Genomic DNA, 15,138 nt, shown 5'->3' with positions numbered 1-15,138 from the left:
TTCTAAAAATGAATTCAAAGGCACTGCAGACTAAGGCATTTTTTGTTTAATTTGTATTTAATTCTAAGTAAGTCACAGCATATATGTGCAATTTATAGACTATAATGATTGAGAACAATGAAATGCTGAGTGCTTTATGTCCCTACCAGCCTAGTGTCGCACTCGCAGATGCTTCACAATGTATTTGTTTGTAGGCTATAGCCTTGAAATAATATAGCTAAAATATTACATTTTTGTTCCTTCTTAGGCTCCCTATCTGGTTCCTGACCTAATTTAGTGTTTATATGCTGTTTTAATACGACATGTAGCCTATTTGAAATGATGAGCGCTTCTTACATTCACCTTTTCATGTTTATTAAAATACTTTTCTTTCAAATCATATGGCTTGGTTTCAATACTTCAAAACCAAATGGTAGGTCCAGGTTGTCACAAAAATAGATGGGTGTTGGTTAAATGTACATTTTATGAATGGAGCAAATTTGAGCGGCAGTTTTTTTTTTTTTTCCTGTGAGCGGAGTGTTTAGCGGAGCGGTTGGAAAGAATGTGGAGCGCCAAGCTCCGCTCCATGAGTGATGAGTGGGATTTCCGACCGCTCACATACTCTGATGGTGATGTGTAGACTACGCATCATTTGAGATGAGCCTAATTTGAATTTTTATGGCAGGTTCTTTTCCTCGCCCACAGTAGCACCTGCATGGGGCATGTGTGGGGGCTTGGCTGGCTGGCTCTGTGAGCAGTTCAGGAGTACTCCACAGGAGGGGGTATGTGGACAAGTGTCTTCAACAGAACATGTGGTTGTCTCTAATCTTGAATCTTTAACACGTTGATCCACTACAATGCTTTAAATGGGATATCCTTTGTGTGTGCGCAGTCAGACTATGACTCATAAGCACATTGATTTTCCCATGCCAGGGATTGCGCTGGGGGTGTCTGCATTAATCCTCAGATGAAATCATCTTCAGATGAGTGTTTTGAGTGGGTGGATCATCACAGATTGTGTGTTGGAGCTGTGTAGTGAGTAGTCTCATTGTTTATTGTGCTTAGGAGAGTGTTTCTATTTCACAGATGCTCAGAAGGAAATTTCTGTCCCCTGGGCCAGTGGTGTTCGCTTGTAATAATAAACCCTTTTTCAGGACCCTGTCTTTCAAAGATATTTAGATTTTTTTTTACAAATTAACTTCACAGATCTTCATTGTAAAGGGTTTTAACACTGTTTCCCATGCTTGTTCAATGAACCATAAACAATTAACCTGTTATGGCTAGGGGGCAGTATTTTCACGGCTGGATAAAAAACGTACCCGATTTAATCTGGTTACTACTCCTGCCCAGTAACTAGAATATGCATATAATTATTGGCTTTGGATAGAAAACACTCCAAAGTTTCTAAAACTGTTTGAATGGTGTCTGTGAGTATAACAGAACTCAAATGGCAGGTCAAAACCTGAGAGATTCCTTTACAGGAAGTGGCCTGTCTGACCATTTCTTGAACTTCTTTGCCATCTCTATCTTTTACAAAGGATCTCTGCTCTAACGTGACACTTCCTACGTCTTCCATGGGCGCTCAGAGCCCGGGAAAAACCTGAATGTCGTCATCCCAGCCCCAGGCTGAAACACATTATCGCTTTTCTCAAGTGGCCGATCAAGGGACTGTGGGCTTAGGCGCGTGCCCTGGCCGCCCCCGTCTTTGTGATTTTTCCTCTGTTTGCCGAAAAGGAGATTCCCGGTCGGAATATTCTCTTTTTTTACGAGATAAATTGCATAAAAATTGATTTTAAACAGCGGTTGACATGCTTCGAAGTACGGTAAAGGAATATTTAGAATTTTTTTGTTGCGCGGTGCGCGACCCTGATTTACCATTTCGGATAGTTTCTGGAACGCACAAACAAAACGCCGCTATTCGGATATAACGATGGATTATTTGGGACCAAACCAACATTTGTTATTGAAGTAGCAGTCCTGTGAGTGCATTCTGACGAAGACAACAAAGGTAATAACATTTTTGTTATAGTAAATCTGATTTTGGTGAAGGCTAAACTTGCCGGGTGTCTAAATAGCTAGCCCGTGATGGCTGGGCTATGTACTTAGAATATTGCAAAATGTGCTTTCACCAAAAAGCTATTTTAAAATCGGACATATCGAGTGCATAGAGGAGTTCTGTATCTATAATTCTTAAAATAATTGTTATGCTTTTTGTGAACGTTTATCGTGAGTAATTTAGTAAATTGTTAGTAAATTCCCCGGAAGTTTGCGGGGGGTATGCTAGTTCTGAACGTCACATGCTAATGTAAAAAGCTGTTTTTTGATATAAATATGAACTTGATTGAACAAAACATGCATGTATTGTATAACATAATGTCCTAGGTGTGTCATCTGATGAAGATCATCAAAGGTGAGTGCTGCATTTAGCTGTCTTCTGGGTTTTTGTGACATTATATGCTAGCTTGAAAAATGGGTATCTATTTCTGGCTGGGTACTCTGCTGACATAATCTAATGTTTTGCTTTCGCTGTAAAGCCTTTTTGAAATCGGACAGTGTGGTTAGATAAAGGAGAGTCTTGTCTTTAAAATGCTGTGAAATAGTCGTATTTTTGAGGAATTTGTAATTCGCGCCACGCCTATCATTGGATATTGGAGCAGGTGTTCCGCTAGCGGAACGTCTAGATGTAAGAGGTTAATGAACATGCACCTGTGGAACGGTCGTTAAGACACTAACAGCTTAGACGGTAGGCAATTAACCTCTCTGGGCTAGGTGGGACGTTAGCGTCCCACTCTATTCAACAGCCAGTGGAATCGCGTGGCGCAAAATACAAATGCCTCAAATGCTATAAGTCCAATTTCTCAAACATATGACTATTTTACACCATTTGAAAGATAATACTCTCGTTAATCCAACCACGTTGTCCGATTTCAAAAAGGCTTTACAACGAAAGCAAAACATTAGATTATGTTAGGAGAGTACATAGCCAAAAATAATCACACAGCCATTTTCAAAGCAAGCATATATGTCACAAAAACCCAAACCACAGCTAAATGCAGCACTAACCTTTGATCTTCATCAGATGACACTCCTAGGACATTATGTTATACAATACATGCATGTTTTGTTCAATCAAGTTCATATTTATATCAAAAACCAGCTTTTTACATTAGCATGTGATGTTCAGAACTAGCATACCCACCGAAAACTTCCGGTGAATTTACTAAATTACTCATGATAAACGTTGACAAAATACATAACAATTATTTTAAGAATTATAGATACAGAACTCCTTTATGCAAACGCTATGTCAGATTTTAAAATAGCTTTTCGGCGAAAGCACATTTTGCAATATTCTGAGTACATAGCTCAGCCATCACGGCTAGCTAATTTGACACCCACCAAGTTTGGGGCAACCTAAACTCAGAATTACTATTAGAATAATTGGATTACCTTTGCTGTTCTTCGTCAGAATGCACTCCCAGGACTTCTACAACAAATGTTGTTTTGGTTCCAAATAATCCATAGTTATATCCAAATACCTCCGTTTTGTTTGTGCGTTCAGGTCACTATCCGAAGGGTAATGCGTGAGCCATTTCGTGACAAAAGATTTCAAGATATTCCTTTACCGTACTTAGAAGCATGTCAAACGATGTTTAAAATACATTTTTATGCTATTTTTCTCGTAAAATAGCGATAATATTCCAACCGGACAATGTTGTATTCATTCAAAGAGTGAAAGAAAAAAATGGTGAGGTCTCGTGAACGCGCTTCTCCAGTCTCACTGTCCCCAGGCAGACCACTTACAAACTCTGCTGCTGTACTTTGCCAAGAGACAGGAGACGCGTCATTCTGCTTTCTGAACGCTTTAGAGAGCCAATGGAAGCCTTAAAGTGTCACGTAACAGCACAGATGCTGTATTTTCTATAGAGATGCAACAGAAGGACAACAAATTGTCAGACAAGGCACTTCCTGCATGGAATCTTCTCAGGTTTTGGCCTGCCATATGAGTTCTGTTTAGTTCAAACAGTTTAAGAAACTTTAGTGTTTTCTATCCAAATCTACTAATTATATGCATATTCTCGTTTCTGGGCAAGAGTAGTAACCAGTTTAAATCGGGTACGTTTTTTATCCGGCCGTGAAAATACTGCCCCCTAGCCCAGACAGGTTAAGGTCACAGTTATGAAAACGTAGGACATTAAAGAAGCCGTTCTACTGACTCTGAAAAACACCAAAAGAAAGATGCCCAGTGTCCCTGCTCATCTGTGTGAACATGTCTTAGGCATGCTGCAAGGAGGCATGAGGACTGCAGATGTGGCCAGGGCAATAAATGGCAATGTCTGTACTGTGAGACGCCTAAGACAGGGCTACAGGGAGACAGGACGGACAGCTGATTGTCCTCGCATTGGCAGACCACGTGTAACAACACCTGCACAGGATTGGTACATCTGAACATCACACCTGCGGGACAGGTATAGGATGGCAACAACTGCCCAAGTTACACCAGGAACGCACAATCCCTCCATCAGTGCTCAGACTGTCTTCAATAGGCTGAGGCTGGACTGAAGGCTTGTAGGTCTGTTGTAAGGCAGGTCCTCACCAGACATCACCAGCAACAACGTCGCCAATGAGCACAAACCCACTGTCGCTGGACCAGACAGGGCTGGCAAAAAGTGCTCTTCACTGACGAGTCGCGGTTTTGTCTCACCAGGGGTGATGGTCGGATTCGCGTTTATCGTCGAAGAAATGGCCGTTACACCGAGGCCTGTACTCTGGAGCGGGATTGATTGGAGGTGTAGGGTCCGTCATGGTCTGGGGCGGTGTGTCACAGCATCATCGTACTGAGCTTGTTGTCATTGCTGGCAATCTCAACGCTGTGCGTTACAGGGAAGACCTCCTCCTTTATGTTGTACCCTTCCTACAGGCTCATCCTGACATGACCCTCCAGCATGACAATGCCACCAGCCATACTGCTCGTTCTGTGCGTGATTTCCTGCAAGACAGGAATGTAAGTGTTCTGCCATGGTCAGTGAAGAGCCTGGATCTCAATCCCATTGGGCACGTCTGGGACCTGTTGGATCGGAGGGTGAGGGCTAGGGCCATTCCCCCCAGAAATGTCCTGGAACTTGCAGGTGCCTTGGTGGAAGAGTGGGGTAACATCTCACAGCAAGAACTGGCGAATCTGGTGCAGTCCATGAGGAGGAGATGCACTGTAGTACTTAATGCAGCTGGTGGCCACACCAGATACTGACTGTTACATTTTGACCCCCCTTTTGTTCAGGGACATGTTAAGTTTGCTGAAAATAAATGCAGTTGACAGTGAGAGGATGTTTCTTTTTTTGCTGAGTTGATGTACAATTTAGCAGAAGCTTTTATTCAAAGCGACTTAGTTATGGGTGCATGCATTTTTACATATGGGTGGTCCCGGAAATTAAACTCACTATCCTGGCGTTGCAAAGGCCATTCTCTACCAACTGAGCTACAAGGCCTGCAGTCTTATTTGTCCACTCAGCCAACCCAGTGTGTCTTGGGGTGTGTGTTTGAGCTCTGACAGACTTTAGATTAAATAGCAACGTAATCAGTGAGGTTTACTGAGGTGTGTGCATGACATGTGCGTGTTTCCTCTGAGAGAGACAGTTAACTGTGTGTTACTTAAGTGACAAGTTAGCCATGTGTGTTTCCTATACAGGATGTGTGTGTTGTCATGTGGGACAGCGAGTTGGAGAACAGTGCTCTCCAGGGAAACCAAGCCCTCAGCACAGCGGAGGTAATTAAAATGTGTGCTGAGCTCAATAAACCAACCAAGGCTTCAGAGGATGAGGCCACGCTTCAAGGACTGCTACCTTTTCTTTCACTTGTATTCGAACTGTTAACCTCTATGGGCTAGGTGGGACACTTGCGTCCCACCTACTCAACAGCCAGTGTAATCCCGTGGGGCGTTATTCAAATACCTCAAATGCAAAAACGTAAATTTTTCAAACATATGACTATTTTACACCATTTTAAAGACAAGACTCTCGTTAATCTAACCACACTGTCCGATTTCAAAAAGGCTTTACAACGAAAACAAAACATTAGATTATGTCAGCAGAGTACCCAGCCAGAAATAATCAGACACCCATTTTTCAAGCTAGCATATAATGTCACATAAACCCAAACCACAGCTAAATGCAGCACTATCCTTTGATGATCTTCATCAGATGACAACCCTAGGACATTATTTTATACAATACATGCATGTTTTGTTCAATCAAGTTCATATTTATATCAAAAACCAGCTTTTTACATTAGCATGTGACTAGCATTCCCACCGAACACTGCCGGTGAATTTACTAAATTACTCACGATAAACGTTCACAAAAAGCATAACAATTATTTTAAGAATTATAGATACAGAACTCCTCTATGCACTCGATATGTCCGATTTTAAAATAGCTTTTCGGTGAAAGCACATTTTGCAATATTCTAAGTAGATAGCCCGGCATCACAGGGCTAGCTATTTAGACACCCAGCAAGTTTAGCCTTCACCAAACTCCAATTTACTATTAGAAAAGTTTGATTACCTTTGGTGTTCTTTGTCAGAATGCACTCCCAGGACTGCTACTTCAATAACAAATGTTGGTTTGGTCCCAAATAATCCATTGTTATATCCAAACAGCGGCGTTTTGTTCATGCGTTCAAGACACTATCCGAAAGGGTAAATAAGGGTGGCTAGCATGGCGCATTTCGTGACAAAACATTTCTAAATATTCCATTACCGTACTTCGAAGCATGTCAACCGCTGTTTAAAATCAATTTTTATGCAATTTTTCTCGTAAAAAAGCGATACTATTCCGACCGGGAAAGCCTGTATATGTACAAAGAGAGAAAATAAATACATCTCGTGCACGAGCGTGAGTCTCAGAGTACTCTGACCAGCCACTATCCAAACGCGATAATGTGTTTCAGCCAGAGGCTGCCTCGATATCATTCAGCTTTTTCCCGGGTTCTGAAAGCCTATGGGAGCCGTAGGAACTGTCACGTTACGACAAAGATCCTCAGTCTTCAATAAAAAGAGCCAAGATGAACAACAACTTGTCAGAGAGGGCGCTTCCTGTTTGGAATCTTCTCAGGTTTTTGCCTGCCATATGAGTTCTGTTATACTCACAGACACCATTCAAACAGTTTTAGAAACTTCAGGGTGTTTTCTATCCAAAGCCAATAATTATATGCGTATTCTAGATACTGGGCAGGAGTAGTAACCAGATTAAATCGGGTACGTTTTTTATCCGGCTGTGTCAATACTGCCCCCTAGCCCTAACAGGTTAAAGGATGTTTTAGGTCCTTCAAACGCAACTCTCGAAGCCAGTTCCACTTTTTTAAAATTATTGTTCCTTTCGAGTCAGGGATTGATTTCAGACCTCGGACAATTAATTATCAGGTAGAATAGAACCAGCTGGCTCCGGACCTCGTAGGGTAAGAGTAGAATACCCCTGCTAGGTAATATCTGAACTGCACCAACCTTTTAATACTAAGATGTTTCTCTGCCGACTTTACCATACCTTAAATCTGAAAGGTATTGCCGGTATCAAAGCCGAAAATTTTATTTACGCCTAACAACCTAGTAATCATTTCGGTAAACATCTGCCTACAGCTTAGTATGAAACCGTACTGCTGAAGGTGGCATTGGCACGCACTACGCTCTTAAACTCTTGATGGTTGCTATGCAGCACCAGTTAACCGTCCTCCTTCCTGTTCTAAAAACTTAGAGGCATGACACTTCTCCCATCTCTTCGCATAGCCCACCACTAAGCATGCACTGTTTTCTTAACCACAACTGAATTACTGTGGGATTAAATATCACTGAATGAAAATATTGGAATAAAGTAGGCTAATGCAATTGAAGGCATGTATCAAATTCTTTCTTACTGAAAATCCGAAAGTCATCCAATCGTTGTAATAAATTTGAAGCAATAGCCTACCTGCATGTGGTCAACTAGATGCCAATTTCGGCACCGTTTTGATTGGGACAGCACTATCGGGCTGCTTTGAGACGAGCGTGGGGACTCGTCTTGATAAATCAATGTCAGCTTTTTGTGTACACTGAATCTCCGTTTGGGTATTGGTTAGGCTACAATTAAGCTAGGGAAATGTTAGCTAAGTTGAGGTGAGTGCTGCTCATGATCATCTTATCTAGTTGGCTCAATTTATTAGAACATTTTGCCAGCGTGTTATGTACGCTGAACAAAAAAATCTATGCAACATGTAAAGTGTTGGTCCCATGTTCCATGAGCTGAAATAAAAGATCCCAGAAATGTTGCATATGCACAAAAAGCCTATTTATCTCAAATTGTGTGCACATCCTTGTTAGTGAGCATTGCTCCTTTGCCAAGATAATCCATCCAACTGACAAGTGTGGCATATCAAGAGGCTGATGAAACAGCATGATCATTACACGGATGCACCTTGTGCTGTGGACAATAAAAGGCCACTCTAAAATGTGCAGTTTTATCACACAACACAATGCCACAGATGTCTCATTTTGAGGGAGCATACAATTGGCATGCTGACTGCAGGAATGTCCACCAGAGCCGTTGCCAGAGAATTGAATGTTAATTTCTCTACCATAAGCCGCCTCCAACGTAGCTTTAGAGAATTTGGCAGTACGTCCAACCGGCCTCACAACCGCATACCATGTGCAACCATGCCAGCCCAGGATATCCACATCCAGCTTCTTCACCTGTGGGATCGTCTGAGACCAGCCACCGGACAGCTGATGAAACTGTGGGTTTGCACAACTGAAGAATTTCTGCACAAATTCAGAAATCGTCTCAAGGAAGCTGTGTCGCGCTGCATGAGGCAAATGGTGTCACACCAGATGCTGACTGTTTTTGATCCACGCACCCCATTTTTCTTAGTATTTAAAAAAGAAAAAAAAGTTTATTTTAAGATGTCTGTGAGCAACAGGTGCATATCTGTATTGACTGATTTCCTTATGAACTGTAACTCAGTAAAATATTTGAAGTTGTTGAATTTTTTAAAATATTTTTGTTAAGTGTAGTTTAACAAGTGGATTATTTTTGCTCTTGACTTGCAGTCGCTTAGTAGCCTAGGCCTACTCATGAGCAAAAGGCTGTAACTTCACTGACTTGTCTCAATCCTTGTGATTTTGTTTCACTGAATTGCTGTCTGAAAAGCTATTTGATTAATTGGTTTCTGGCTGGGCAAATAAGTAGTAGTGGTATAGCTCATCTATTTGTTTGCTCATCTGTTACTGATCAGAAACATTTAGCATCCAATAATGTAGCCCAAATCAAGTGTAGGCCTATTATTTTGCTCGGTCGCTTTATAGGAAACTCCAAAAGCCCGCAGATGTTGTACATAGGGTTGGAAACTTTGGGTGAAATTTCCGGAAATTTTCCATAGGAAGTTAAGCCCGGGAATTTTGCTTAAATTCGTCAAAAAAGTTAGCTTATAACAGTGAGCCTTTTTTTGTGGGGTACACGAGGCAATTCTAGGTCTTGTGGCATATTTTGGTTAAACTACCCCCAATTCAATGGAATTGCCCTCTACATTCTTCCATCACATGTACAGCTGATTCTCAAGCGCTTGCACACTAATGAGATGCTTTTGAGCCCACACTACTACACTGTCTGACGCAAGGACTACATGCTTTCTGGTAAGTTAACGATTACAATACTGGGTGGGGTGAATATACATTTAATTTTTTGTTAACTAGTAAATAGTAGCCTACAGCAAAGTGTATTTAAATCATTTCTAACTTAACAATTTCTGATTGTTAGTTTTTGCTACCATGTGGGTTGCTTGAGCCTGTTAACTGAGTGTTAACCTCTCTGGGCTAGGTGGGACGAATTCGTCCCACCTACGTAACAGCCAGTTGAATCCTGTGGCGCGATTTTCAAAACGTTTGAAATGCTATTACTTCAATTTCTCAAACATATGACTATTTTACAGCTATTTAAAGACAAGACTCTCGTTAATCTAACCACACTGTCCGATTTTCAAAAAGGCTTTACAACGAAAGCAAAACATTAGATTATGTCAGCAGACTACCCAGCCAGAAATAATCAGACACCCATTTTTCAAGCTAGCATATAATGTCACAAAAACCCAGAAGACAGCTAAATGCAGCACTAACCTTTGATGATCTTCATCAGATGACAACCCTAGGACATTATGTTATACAATACATGCATGTTTTGTTCAATCAAGTTCATATTTATATCAAAAAACAGCTTTTTACATTAGCATGTGACGTTCAGAACTAGCATACCCCCCGCAAACTTCCGGGGAATTCGCTAACAATTTACTAAATTACTCACGATAAACGTTCACAAAAAGCATAACAATTATTTTAAGAATTATAGATACAGAACTTCTACTCCCAGGACTTCTACTTCAATAACAAATGTTGGTTTGGTCCCAAATAATCCATCGTTATATCCGAATAGCGTCGTTTTGTCCGTGCGTTCCAGAAACTATCTGAAATGGTAAATAACGGTCGTGCGCATGGCGCATTTCGTGGCAAAAAAATTCTAAATATTCCTTTACCGTACTTCGAAGCATGTCAACCGCTGTTTAAAATCTATTTTTATGCCATTTTTCTCGTAGAAAAGCGATAATATTCCGACCGGGAATCTCCTTTTCGGCAAACAGAGGAAAAATCACAAAGACAGGGGCGGCCAGGTCACGCGCCTAAGCCCACAGTCCCTTGATCGGCCATTTGAGAAAGGCGATAATGTGTTTCAGCCTGGGGCTGGGATGATGACATTCTGTTTTTTCCCAGGCTCTGAGCGCCCATGGACGACGTAGGAAGTGTCACGTTAGAGCAGAGATCCTTTGTAAAAGGTAGAGATGGCAAAGAAGTTCCAGAAATGGTCAGACAGGCCACTTCCTGTAAAGGAATCTCTCAGGTTTTGACCTGCCATTTGAGTTCTGTTATACTCACAGACACCATTCAAACAGTTTTAGAAACTTTAGGGTGTTTTCTATCCATATATAATAAGTATATGCATATTCTAGTTACTGGGTAGGATTAGTAACCAGATTAAATCGGGTACGTTTTTTATCCAGCCGTGAAAATACTGCCCCCTAGCCCCAACAGGTTAATTCACCTGTTTACATGCATGTTTCATTTTAAAACATTTATCTTACAAAGTAGTTGTTTAATCTAACTGCTTAACTATTTATCTGTACATGTAATTGTATTTGGGTTTTTGTTTTACAGGAAAATGCCACGGGCACTATCTGATGTGTGGAGACATTTCACTGCAGCTAATGTAGAAGGAAAAGCTGTGTACATTTGCAAATACTGTGCCAAATCATGCAACAAAGATGCAGAATCATCTGGCCAAGTGCATCAAGTTCCCTCAGCGCTCGCAACAAGCAACCTCTGACAAAAGTCCCTCTACTTCTATTCGAGGTGAAAATGATGAATCGGACACCTTATCGATAGCAACAGTTCATGGTCCTCCCGGAATCAGAAGTTTGACTCAATGGAGGAATGTAATCAGAGAAATGCTGATGAATGTCTTGCTTGAGCTGTGTATGCAACTGGCTCACCTCTGATGCTCACAGGCAACGTGTATTGGAGATTTCTGAATGTTCTTCGCCCAGCATACATCCCTCCAACCAGACATGCTAAATCTACTCATTTGCTGGATGCAGAGTTCAACAGAGGACAAGTGAAGGTCAAGCAAATCAAATAAAGTAGCCTGTATTGCAATCATCTCTGATGGGTGGTCGAATGTTTGTGGGTAAGGAATAATTAACTACATCTCCACACCTCAACCAGTATTCTACAAGAGCACAGACACGGGACAACAGGCACCCCGGTCTCTACATTGCAGATGAGCTGAAGGCAGTCATCAATGACCTTGGACCACAGAAGGTATTTGCACTGGTGACAGACAATGCTGCAAACATGAAGGCTGCTTGGTCTTATGATGAATCCTACCCTCACATCACACCCATTGGCTGTGCTGCTAATGCATTGAATCTGCTCCTCAAGGACATCATGGCACTGAAAACAATGGATACACTCTACAAGAGAGCCAAGGAAATGGTTAGGTATGTGAAGGGTTATCAAGTTATAGCAGCAATCTACCTCGCCAAGCAAGGTGAGAATAAGTGCACCACATAGAAGCTGCCCAGCAACACCATTTGGGGTGGCGTTGTCATCATGTTTGACAGTCTCCTGGAGGGGAAGGAGTCTCTCCAAGAACTGGCCATATCACAGTCTGACGATATGGAAAGCCCAATCAAGAGGATCCTCCTGGATGATGTATTTTGGGAGAGTGGTAAGCAGCCTGAAACCTATAGCAGTAGCCATTGCACGGATTGAGGGAGACAATGCCATCCTGTCTGATGTTCAGACTATGCTTGCAGATGTAAGAGAAGAAATCCGTACTACCCAGCCCACTTCACTGTTGCTCCAAGCAGAAGAAACTGCAGTTCTGGAATACATCAAAAAGTGTGACGACTTCTGCCTGAAGCCCATACACGCCACAGCGTATGTTGGACACAAAGTATGCTGGCAAGAGCTTCCTGTCTGGAGCAGAGATCAACAAGCCCTATGGTGTCATCACTACTGTGTCTCGCCACCTTGGCCTGGATGAGGGCAAGGTTCTTGGCAGTCTGGAGAAGTACACTTCCAAGCAAGGGCTTTGGGATGGAGATGCAATATGGCAGTCGTGCCAACATATCTCATCAGCCACCTGGTGGAAGGGACTTGTGGATCTAAGGCTCTTTCCCTTGTTGCCTCCATCATCCTCCAGATCCCAACATCAGCACCTCAGAGCGCAGCTGGTCCTTGTTCGGGAACACACACACCAAGGCACGCAACACGCTGACCAATACAAGGGTTGAAAAATTGGGGGCCATCCGGGCAAATTTGAGGCTTTTTGAGGCTGACAACGAGCCATCCTCAACAAGGTTGGAAAGTTACAGTGAAGATGAGGCCTCAGAGTCTGATGTTCAAGAGGTGGACATTGAGGAGGTCCAGGGAGAAGACGTGGACAACCAAAGCTTTAGCTTCTAAACTGTCACTTTACAGATGTATGTTGAAAACGTTTTTGGGAGATGTGATGGATCATTCAATATTCCCTTTTGTTGTTCAGTGAAATCATCCCATGTAAAACTCATTTTATTAAAGTTACATTCGTAACTAAATAGTTTTTTTATTTCTATTGGAAGGATTTAATCATTTGCAGTTCTCTACTTATGATAAGGTAAAAGGTTTGTCTCCATATGATAGGGAAAATATATCCAATGCAAAAAACATCTACATTTAAATGGTATTAATTTGCATATATTCCCTTGGCAAGTTTCCACCGCTGAATATTACCCAAGATGTACAAGCCTAGTTGTACATGAGACTCGCATGCTTTTGAAAATAGGATTGCTATTATTTTCTAACGGTGTCATGAGGATACTCTCAATGTAATACCCTAAGCCTGCTCCCTTACAAAGTGGAGTGAGGGTGGGAAAGAGGAAAGGTGGATCAAAAAAGCATGGGTTTGAGCTCTGTTTCAAAATATCACTTTTATGTGACACCGGTTCCACATGTTCCTGTGACACAAATATTTGTGTTATATTCTTACTATAAAATGTGTGTTTACTGTGATCGGGGTATGTGTGTCTTGTCTTTTTAATGAACCATTGATTTCATTAATTTGGACGTTGCATAATTCAACTCAATGCCATTCTATTGTTTTGAAAATTAATGTTATTAGTCTTATGTTTTAGGACATGCCTAAAAAAAAATTATAATGGATTTCTTTTTGATGGTGTACATTCACTGTATTTATTAAAATGGATGCACACCCACATCTGCACACCACTAATACCACTCATCACCAGCATCCGTATGGGAGATATAAAAGAGATATTAAAGGCGTATGCAGGCAAGAATGTGGTAAAACTGGGCCGGTTTGTAAGGTGGTCATATAAACATTGGCCATTTTTTCTCACGGGCAAAATACCGTAAATCCTATGTGAAATCAGTTTAGGTCTCTGCCACGCTGGAGCTATAATCTCATTGGTGGGAGGATCCAGTTGATTAATCCAATTTAAACTAATGCCTGTAACTCTCCTGTTAGAGCTGATCAGACACTTGGTTTCCCAACGTTGTATAGCTATTAGCTACTCAGTATCTGGACAGGTGACTCTCGTAGGGCCTTGTGCAAAACGTGAGTTAGGCCTACAACAAGTTATGATCAGCCCAATTTCTCAAGTCAAAACAACTGAGTGAATGTGTTATGTGTAATGTCTGCCTATCCCTCACTAATTGGCCTCTTTCACTATCTCTCAGGTGCTGGGGAGTCAGGGAAGAGTACAATTGTCAAACAGATGAAGTAAGTTTCTCGTTATCTACACAAAGTATTGGGACATGGACATCATAAATTGTAATTTTGTAGTTACTTTTATTGTAAATAAGAATAGAATGTTTGTTAACACTTCTACATCAATGTGCATTCTACCATGATTACAGATAATCCTGAATAATGAGTGAGGAAAGTTACACGCACAAATATTATACCCCCCAGAAATGCTGACCTCCCAAGTTTATTTTAATGGTGAGGTAAACATTTCTTGGGGGTATGATTTTTTTATGTTTCTGTAACCTTCTCATTATTCACGATTCATTCAGGGTTATCATGGTAGCGTCCACATTAACCTCTATGGGCTAGGTGGGACGTTAGCGTCCCACTCTATTCAACAGCCAGCGGAAGGGCGTGGCGCGAAATACAAAAACCTCAAATGCTATCAAATTTATTTATATAGCCCTTCTTACATCAGCTGATATCTCAAAGTGCTGTACAGAAACCCAGCCTAAAACCCCAAACAGCAAGCAATGTAGGTGTAGAAGCACGGTGGCTAGGAAAAACTCCCTAGAAAGGCCAAAACCTAGGAAGAAACCGAGAGAGGAACCAGGCTATGAGGGGTGGCCAGTCCTCTTCTGGCTATAATTTCAATATTTCAAACATACGACTATTTTACACCATTTGAAAGATAAGACTCGTTAATCTAACCACATTGTCCGATTTCAAAAAGGCTTTACAGTGAAAGCAAAACATTAGATTATGTTAGGAGAGTACATAGACACAAATAACCACACAGCCATTTTTCAAGCAAGCATATATGTCACAAAAACCCAAAACA

General features: G+C 41.4%; 1 protein-coding gene across 1 annotated transcript in view; it reads left to right on the top strand.

Annotated features, from left to right (window-relative positions):
- LOC100380647 (guanine nucleotide-binding protein G(i) subunit alpha-1) overlaps positions 1-15,138 on the top strand; it is a 65,262-nt gene that overhangs the window by 17,175 nt on the left and 32,949 nt on the right. Inside the window, exon 2 of the mRNA XM_014125082.3 lies at positions 14,288-14,330. Coding sequence (XP_013980557.1) covers positions 14,288-14,330 — 43 coding nt within the window. The remainder of the gene's footprint in view (positions 1-14,287; positions 14,331-15,138) is intronic.

The sequence above is a fragment of the Salmo salar genome, chromosome 10 (assembly GCF_965601325.2).
Source record: "Salmo salar chromosome 10, fSalSal1, whole genome shotgun sequence".
NCBI classification, from domain to species: Eukaryota; Metazoa; Chordata; class Actinopteri; order Salmoniformes; family Salmonidae; genus Salmo; species Salmo salar.
This window is presented reverse-complemented; position numbering and strand designations above follow the sequence as displayed.